The 9,820-nt window shown below is 34.9% G+C and overlaps 1 protein-coding gene across 3 annotated transcripts; it reads left to right on the plus strand.

Annotated features, from left to right (window-relative positions):
* The first annotated feature begins 576 nt into the window (after positions 1-576).
* Positions 577-5,664, plus strand: LOC114323417 (LEAF RUST 10 DISEASE-RESISTANCE LOCUS RECEPTOR-LIKE PROTEIN KINASE-like 2.1). 3 transcript variants are annotated; one of them, XM_082867400.1, is made up of 5 exons: positions 577-816; positions 2,426-3,099; positions 3,639-3,680; positions 4,080-5,328; positions 5,499-5,664. In XM_082867400.1, exons 2-4 carry the CDS (start codon positions 2,448-2,450, stop codon positions 5,297-5,299), a joined length of 1,914 nt encoding a protein of 637 aa, XP_082723526.1. In that variant the 5' UTR covers positions 577-816; positions 2,426-2,447; the 3' UTR covers positions 5,300-5,328; positions 5,499-5,664. The 3 variants fall into 3 exon arrangements, with proteins under 3 accessions (XP_082723526.1, XP_028126826.2, XP_082723527.1); XM_028271025.2 differs by having other exon boundaries at positions 601-871; XM_082867401.1 differs by lacking the exon at positions 3,639-3,680 and having other exon boundaries at positions 616-871.
* The last annotated feature ends 4,156 nt before the right edge of the window (positions 5,665-9,820 follow it).

Raw genomic sequence — 9,820 nt, forward strand, 5'->3', positions numbered from 1 at the left:
AAAAAAAAAATGCCCAAAACGACGTCGTTTTGGGCATTAGAGGGATTAGGGGTGAAGAATTTCGAGCTCTCAAACATTATTCTTTTTAAAATTACAGGACTAATTCGTATTTGGACCGTGCTAGGCCCCGAATCCCCCTAATTTCTATTTTTTTTTCAGAAGCAGAGGAGGAGGAGGAGGAGGAGGAGGAGGAGGAGGAGGAGGAAGGAGGAATGAGGAGGAGGAGGAGGAGTGGACTGGAGGGGGCCATAACAGTGGGAGGAGGCGGAGGCGGAGGCGGGCCGGAGGCGACGGCGGAGCTGCTACTGCGACGATCGGACTTGGGCGACGGGCTGGGCGACGGCGGCGACGAGTTGGGCGATCGGCGGCGACGGGCTGAGCGACGATCTCTTCCCCTCTTCTTCTCTCTTTCTCTCCCTCTCCCTCTTCTGCGTTGCAGGTCGAAAATGGAAGAAGGAAAAAAAAAAGAAGAAAGAAAATGACCAAAACGACGTCATTTTGTCCATTAAAAAGATTCGGAGAGAAGAATTTCGAGGACAAATCATTTTCCTTCGTATTTTAACCTAGTGTATTTATAATTTAACCTAAAATAAAGCCCCCAATTCAATTCCTTACAAAAAATTCATCGTATGGCTTCTCCTCCTACCTACCCCACGCGCCGCCCGTCACCACCACTAGCCCCGCCGTCCTTCATGGCGGTGGCCGACTGTACGTGCCGGAGGTCTCGAGGAGGGACAAACGTCGACGTATTGAAGCTTCGGACTCGACGAGGCAACGAAATCTTGGCTGTCCATATCAATCTTCTCTACTTCCACGGTAATGTTCGAGCTCTTCGTCGACTTGAGTCTCCGTCTTCGTATCAATTTTAAGGGTATATTTAATTTTGGAAACATTAATTGATCTATCCACATGGCTGCTGTGTTTTCTTTTATTAATCGGAAAAAAAAAAAAATGTCCCACTGTTAATCACATCTCTAATACCAGCTTGTTGAATGAGTAGGAGCAATTTTTACATCAAATTATTCAACTTTGATGAATAAAGAGCGAAAAGTGAGCTCCAATCATTTCATCAAAGTTTGCCAAATCAAGAGATTGGCAAAATTTTCGCCAAAACAATAATGAACCAAATGTTTCACCAAACCCACCCAAAAAAAAAAAAAAAAAATGTTTCACCAAATTTCCATCAGTCATAATTTTACTCAAATTTGATGAAATTTTAAAAACAATAAGGATTGGAGATGATTTTCTTTCATAAAAAATAGTTAAAACTGGATTTTAGGATAAGTTTAGAAATTTTCAAAAATATTTGATGAAAAAAAAGAAAAAGAAAAAAGAATCAAATTTGATGAAAAAAGAGAGAGTAGGGATTAGAGCTCTAATCCCACTTGAGAAGGTAATTCAATTGGTAGTGTTTCTTCAGTATCAATGCATCAACTTTAATTCCAGATTAATATTGAGTTTGTTTCATAGAACAGATCATTGATGTTATTTGTGTGTTCAGAAGGTAAATTGGGAAAATAGGGGAATATTCCTTTATTTTTTATTTTTTGGTTTCTCTTCTTCACTCCTTGTTATATCAACATCCTCATCTGAATATGAAAATTTTATTTTCAGTGATGATGTTTTTCCATAAATGTTTGGTTAAAGCAGAATTGTTGATGTGTGTATATTGAATCGGTTACTTCTATGGTTCTGGGAGCTCATTCTCTGGTGGGATACCGCTACATCTTTGAATTGATGCACTGCTAATTATTGTGTCAGAAGTTTCTAAAACATCATCATCTGATCACAAACATAGTTTTTTTTTTTTTTTTATTAAATATATTTGCTTTTAACTTGGCATGGAATTCGATTCTTTTCAAGCAGCAGTATGCAAATACTGAAATAATCACCAGGTTTATAAACTCTAGTCAACAATATTGGTGTTTCATCAGATTCATAAAAGATGGAGTTGGTTGCGATGACCATTGGTTTATTTAATTTTATAATATATATCTACATGTTCAAGTGTCAATTAAATGCGTCTACAATTTACCTAGCACTTTAACAGTTGCAAAGCTGATCATATCAATTGGCTAAGTATCTTATGTTGTCAAAATTTTCAATCTTATTTTATTTTTCTTATTTGAGTGCAATTAAAGTCATAGCTAATAATATAGATTATTTATGGTGAAACTTCTCCTTTCTTTCTCTTTTTTAAAAAAACTTTAGTTCCATTTTACTTTGTTATAATACTCATTAGTCTCCATCTCTCTATCTCTCTGTTAGATAAGCATCTTTCTCTCTCTCTCTCTCTCTCTGAAGTCAAAATGCATCTCCATCCATCTCCATCCTCCTCTCTGTTCTTCATGATCACGCTGATCTTCATCTTAATCCATATTCCATTATCTGTGCATGCCACTGACAAACAATTTCTAAACTGCAGCAAAACCTTCCAGTGTGCAAACATGCAGAACATTGATTATCCTTTCTGGGGGGGCAACAGACCAGACTACTGTGGTCATCCGGGTTTCATGCTGGATTGCCAAGTCAACGACGCCCCGCAGATTCACATTCTCTCACAAGCATACCAAGTTCTTGAAATTAATTACACGACACAGACTCTCACGATCGCCAGGCAGGATTTCTGGAATAGTACTTGTCCCAAGAACCTTCAAAACACTACCATTGATTTCACTCTCTTCAGCTACGCTTCCAACGCGCAGAATCTGACTCTGTTTTTCGGCTGCAGCCAAATTCCAGTTCTACAACTGGGCAGTTCTGGGCAGTTCAACTGCAGCGTTAATGGGATTGATGACAGAAATTTTTATCTGACTAGAAGCACACCATTCTCCAACAGTACGATAAGTTGTTTTTCAAGTGTCATAGTTCCAGTCTTTCAATCTGCAGCTCAGGCTCTGGAGGGTAATTCATCTTCTTCAACAAGTCTAAAGGCAGCTCTTGATGGTGGTTTTGGGTTGCAGTGGTCTGCAAATAGTGATCTGTGCAGTCAATGTGTCGCATCGGGTGGGCAATGTGGGTATGAATCGGGTTCAAGCTCATTTACTTGCTTTTGCTCAGATAAAGCTTATGCATCCTCATGTTCTGCAACTCAGAATGGTATGTGCAATTTTATTGGTTCTTTTTTGGGACCATAATTCGCCTTCAACAAGCTTTTTCATATAAGTTTTCTTTCTTAAAGTCTTTAATTTTCTTGAAATTTTCCTTTTTACAGATTGCTTTTAGAAATTCATTTAGTTAATTTGCTAATATTTTTGGCCTTGCACATAGTTATAATGGAACTTGTTCTGTAAAATTTGATTAAATCACTGTCTCTGTATTTTCTTATTATGCCACTTTCTGTTAAAAGCTTAAAATCTGAGTGCACAATAAAACATACAATACACCTCACGATATCTCAGAGAGATTTAAAGTTAATTTCACCATAAAGTTTTTACCAGCCTTAAAATTAAGGTGCTGGCTTTCTAATAAATGTATGTTTGCATCTAAGAATTAACAAGATAGGGAACTGGAGTCTCTATCCGACTCTCCTCTGTCCTCTTGTCCCAAATCACTTCTCCATCACTCCATCCATTTTTCTAACTTTGCAGTATGAACTTGCCAGCCACAAAGTTTTACTTTATGTATTTTTTTTACAGGATCAACTAAAGGGCTCCAGGTTTGGTTGAAAATTGGTATAGGTAATGTGAAACCAACACAAACTCTAGACTCTTACTCCTATCATATTGATTAAGGCTGTGTTTAGATCATGGATTCAGGAAGGGGTTTGCAAAGCGCAAGGAACAGTGAAGTGAATAAAATATGAGATGACTTTTTTCACCTTTCTCCTCTTTTTCTTTCCCTCTGCAAACTCCTACTCAAATTCATGATCCAAACACAATCAAAAGACATTCATAGGGTATACATACATATATGTTGCTCAGAATTTGGACTAAACAAAGCTAAATATTTAACATTTTGCCCCAAAAACTGTTTGGAAGAGAACTGTAATTGGGCATAAATTCTCTGTTTATCCTTGAGAAGATTTAGAGGTACAATTTTAACCGTTAATAAGCTCTCTGTTTATCCTTTATATGCAGCCTTCTCACTCAGTTTGCCTGGGATGATCATTTTCATAATCATAAAAATCTACTGCCGTAGAAGACGGTGCATAGCATCAGTCAAAGCGGTGGCCTTCTGGAAGAAGGACAGGGAAGATGATCAAAATGTCAAAGCGTTTATGAGGCAATATGGATCGCTTGCACCAAAGAGGTACAGCCATTCAGATATTGAGAAGATGACCAACTCATTCGAAGATAAACTAGGCCAAGGTGGGTATGGAACTGTCTACAAAGGAAAGATATCTGATGGTGGTCTTGTTGCAGTCAAGTTATTGAATGAGGCCAAGGGAAACGGAGAGGAGTTCATCAATGAAGTTGCTAGTATCAGTAAAACTTCACATGTCAATGTGGTTACTCTGCTAGGGTTCTGTTATGAGAGGAACAAAAGAGCTCTGGTCTATGAATTCATGCCCAATGGATCGTTAGATAAGTTCATATATGATATTGGAGGTCTAAATACAAAAACCCGGTTGGAGTGGAAGACAATGTACCAAATTTCAGTTGGCATAGCGCGAGGTCTAGAGTATTTACATGGAGGTTGCAACACGAGGATCGTGCACTTTGACATAAAACCTCAGAACATTCTTTTAGATGAAGATTTTTGCCCAAAAATCTCTGATTTTGGCTTGGCCAAACTGTGTCAAAAGAAAGAGAGTGTGATATCAATGTTGGGAATGAGAGGGACTGTTGGATATATTGCTCCAGAAGTGTTTTCGCGAGCTTTTGGAGGAGTGTCTCATAAATCCGATGTCTATAGCTATGGAATGATGGTTCTTGAGATGACCAGAGCGAGAAATACTTATGAAGGTGGAGTAGTCCAATCAAGTGAAATGTATTTTCCACACTTGTTTTATGAGAATCTCAAACATGGTGAGGATCTAAGACTCGATGGTGTCACAAATGAAGAGGAAGAAGAAACATCGAGGAAGATGATCATAGTGGGGTTGTGGTGCATTCAGACCAATCCGTCGGACCGGCCATCGATGAGTAAGGTGGTGGAGATGTTGGAAGGAAACATCCAATGCTTACAAGTTCCACCCAAGCCTTTCTTGTTTTCACCTGCTAGGTCAGTCGAAGATTCTTCGTACTTGTCAGTGACAATTGAGGGCAAAGAAGGGGAAGAAAAGGAGAGAGGCTTCTCCATTGAGCAGAGCAGGAGTACTGAGGCTGCTTGTGCGTCCCTCGTGACACAGATTTAAGTCTTGGAAATAGTTCCTTTAAAAATGGGGTAAAACGAAATGCATCTTACTTTCACTAGATTCTGTTTTAGCGATAGTATGGTGCACTGGTTCACTTTTTCTTTTCTTTTTTTTGGTTCACTTTTTTGGTGCACTGGTGCACTAGATTCTGTTTCTTTTCTTGTTTTGTCCTAACACAATTCTTTGACCTTGATTGCAGTAAGCTATGTTATATGGACTCGGATATAGATGTCAAGTGCGGATATACATCTAGAGGTCGGATTTGTGAAATCGTAAATTTAAGGGTGCGTTGACTCGATAAAAAAATGTCATATTTTTATTTTTTTAATCTAATATGCGAGATAAAATTGTTTACAGTGCAAAAAGATTTATAGCAATTATACAATATATATATATATGTATAGTATTATATACAATTATATTAGAGATATTCAATACATATTTCGTACTCTTATCCGAATGTCGAAGTGTACAACTTCGTGTAATATAGGCAGTAAATACAAAAACTGCTGTTGTTTTCCTTGCTAACCTCCTATGTACTTAATTAACTTCTTAAGAATTTCAAGGGATATTCAAAGATGGTTGTTTATTTTGATGTTGAAGTCCGTATAAACACTGTAGATGGCCCACAAGGTAGAAAAGTTTATACAAGTTGAACAACCCTGCAAAGTTTTAGATGTTGACAGTTTAACTGCATCTCTAACCTAATTCTGGTAAAGATTACAAATAACATTTCTTATTCAAAAGGATAAAAATAAGAATAAATTGCACTCATCTTCCAAAGCTTCACAAGTTTATGATAATTACACAGACTTCCTAATAATATTAAAACAATCGGAACTAATGTAATAATGAGTAAATACTAAGGTAAACAAAGATAACATATACATTTTAGTATAAAAATGATGATTATATTATTTTTTTATACAATTAATTACTGTTGAAAATGTATGAAGTGTAATATGAATTAAAATATCAAGGTAGTCTAATATAATTATATCAAATTTATGTAAGTTTAATATATTATTTTTCAAACATAAGAGGCTAGTGTAATATACCTTATTTAAAAAGTAATTTAAGAATATGGGTCTACTAACACGACCCAAAGTGGATAGGGTAGTTGGCCTATTAGTCAATTTAGTTGTCTCTTAGGACAGTGAAAAGGTTAGAATTTAGGATTCGAGTCAATGGCAATTTTTTGTTATAATTTAACTTACTTACCAGTAACATGTTATTATATGTTAAAAAAAAAAAGAAAAAAAAAAAAACCCAAAATACTTAATCCAAGTCATGTAGCAAGCTTTATACATATATATAGTATAGATAAGACCATTCATGCAAATTTCTCATATGCAATATAATCGGTACAAATTCTCCTTATATTCTCCCATCCTCACGATGGTCTATAAATCAATCAAAATACCACCATCAAGGGAAAGTTTATAGTACATTTTGTTCAATAAATATACCGTACATAGAAAATCAATAGCTAAGATTGAACCACATTATTAAAAGTGACCTGCTAAATAGGTCACATTTTATAGTTATGAGCCAAAATCATATTTATTTATAACTATATCAAATTGATCATAACTTAGTCATAACCACATCTCATAACCAACACCATTTTGTTCATAACTAATATCACATATTTCATAACCATATCTCATAACCAACACTATTTTGTTCATAATTAATATCACATATCTCATAACCATTGATCACATATCTCATGACTACTACCCACATGAATCATAATTACATCTCATAACCAACCCCTTTGAGTCATAACCAACATTACATATCTCATAACCAACACCTTTTTGTCATAACCAACATCACATATCTCATAATCACTAATCATATATCTCATAAGTAACACCTTTTAGCTCATAAACACACCACTTTGATCATAATCAATATCACATATCTCATAACCATTGATCACATATCTCATAACTACTACCCACATGAATCATAACCACATCTCATAACCAATCCGTTTGAGTCATAACCAACATTACATATCTCATAACCATTAGTTACATATCTAATAACCAACGTCACATATCTCATAACTAACATCTTTTTGCTCATAACCACACCATTTTGATCATAACCAATATCTCATATCTCATAACCACTAACACATATAGCATAACCAAATACTCATTGACACCACTTTGCTCATAACCAAAATCACATATCTTATAATCACTAATCAAATATCTCATAACTATTATCCATATATCTCATAACCAACATCACATATATCATAATTACTAATCACATATCTCATAACCACACCACTTTGATCATAACCAATATTACATATCTCAAAACCACTAATCACATATCTCATAACCAAACACCATTTGACTTATAACTGCACCACTCTGCTCATAACCAAAATCACATATCTCATAGTCACTAATCATATATCTCATTACCTTTACCTACATATGTCATAACCACATCTCTTAACCAACACCATTTGTCTCATAATCAACATCACATATATCATAATCATTAATCACATATTTCATAACCATTGCCCACATATAGGGGTATAAATTTGGCCCATGAGCTCGTGGCACACCCCAAGTCCGCTCGCGCCCTAGGTAAGCCCAACCAGGCTAGAGCCTAAGCCCAACCTAAGACCCTGGGCTATGTGTTCTAGGGCTCGGCTTGACCTTGGTGTGTTATGGAGTGTGACCCATCTCGTGAGCTCACCCCGAAATTTTTTTCCCTATCTGGCTCAACCCGACCCCAATGGCTCTCTGTCCCCTCTGTCAGTGCAATAATCAAAAATTTAAAACAAAAAAAATTTGAAACAGTCATATAACCGTTAATTCCACCAACAACCAATTTTATTTTTTTTATTTTTATATGTATAAATTAACCTCTCCCTCCCAAGTCCTATAAATGCCACCCCCTCTCTTATTTCATTTCTCACAAACAAATCTATCTCTCAAACTCTCATTCTCTTTGAACTGTCAACTCTCTTAATTAATTTTGAAGTTTCATCCCTAAGTGACAATTGCAATTGATCACCTATCTCTATTTTAGATTTATTTTTAGTCATAGTATCTTCATTAAATATAATAGAAATAATAATATACAAATGATATACTTTTTAAAATATCTATATACACTTATAGACATATATATATATATATATATATGTATATAATTTAACTAAATTTTAATAAAAAAATATGTTGAAAAAAATTATCTATGGCGTGATTTTATTTTTTTATACTAAATAATTTTTCTCCTAAATTTTTTTCCCAACTTTTTTTCATTTTTTTCTCCACTCAATTTTCTTTCCCTTGGTTTGTCCTAGTTGTGCCTGAGCTCTCTTTATTTCTTAATCAGACTTCTCTATTTCGCTCAAATCATCGAATGACCATCGTTGATAGTTCTTCCTCACTGGATTCTTCATCTCTCTACTCCTGTGTCCCTACAATAGATCCTTGAACTCGTCACTACTCTCTTTGTCTATTTCAACACTATTCATTATGGTGATATTTTCTCTATCTAGTAAATGCATCTATCTTGAAACTCTAGCTCTTTTACATTAATATGTCATACATATACAAACCTTTGGCCGTAGTTATGATTTGAAAGGTTTTGTTATTATCAATTTGTACATGTGCTACAGAACTGTTGAAAAATGAATATTACGCATTTTGTTGTACTGTTCTGCTATCTCAGTCCTCTTCATCCCTCAATCATCTCTCTCATTCCTTACTGTCACTGTAGATATCTCCGATGTTCCTTATCGGAAACGACATCACCTTTGACGTCATTTTCACAGGCGATAAGCCCGTTCAGTCTCTCTTTCTCATATTCACTTTCCTCTCGCTCTTCTGGTAAATCTTCTCTAACTCTCATTTTCTGTTCCATGACTTTAAGTCGTTGATTAAATTATTTAATGATTGTCATTACATTTTGTTTTCTCTATATCATGAGAGATCCGATTGGTGATTCTACGATTTTTAGTGATTTGTTAGTCATTTTATGATAATTGTTATGAAACTTTGTTGCTTGATTACGATATTTGTGGTTTATAAAAAATTTAGATATTTTTGCTACATCAATTAGTTGTGTTGTTACGCATTTTGTGATTAATGTTATGAAATTTTATGAGTTGGTTATGACATTTGTGATTTGTAAAAATTTTGATTATTTTTATTATGCCAATTAGTGGTGCAGTTACGTATTTTGCAATTGATGTTATTAGATTTTGTGAGTTGGTTATGATATTTGTGGTTTTTAAAAATTTTAGATGTTTTTGTTACACCAATTAGTGGATAGTTACATAATTTTTGGTTAATATTACGAAATTTTGGGAATTAGTTACGACATTTGCGATTTTCTATAATTTTAAACAATTTTGTTACGCTAATTAGTGATGCTGTTATGTATTTTGTGTTTTATATTACAAAATTTTGTGACTTGATTATGATATTTGTGGTTTCTAAAATTTTAAATATTTTTATTACGCCAATTAATGGT

This window comes from Camellia sinensis, chromosome 4, assembly GCF_055761805.1.
Source record: "Camellia sinensis isolate YWXY chromosome 4, ASM5576180v1, whole genome shotgun sequence".
Classification (NCBI taxonomy): Eukaryota; Viridiplantae; Streptophyta; class Magnoliopsida; order Ericales; family Theaceae; genus Camellia; species Camellia sinensis.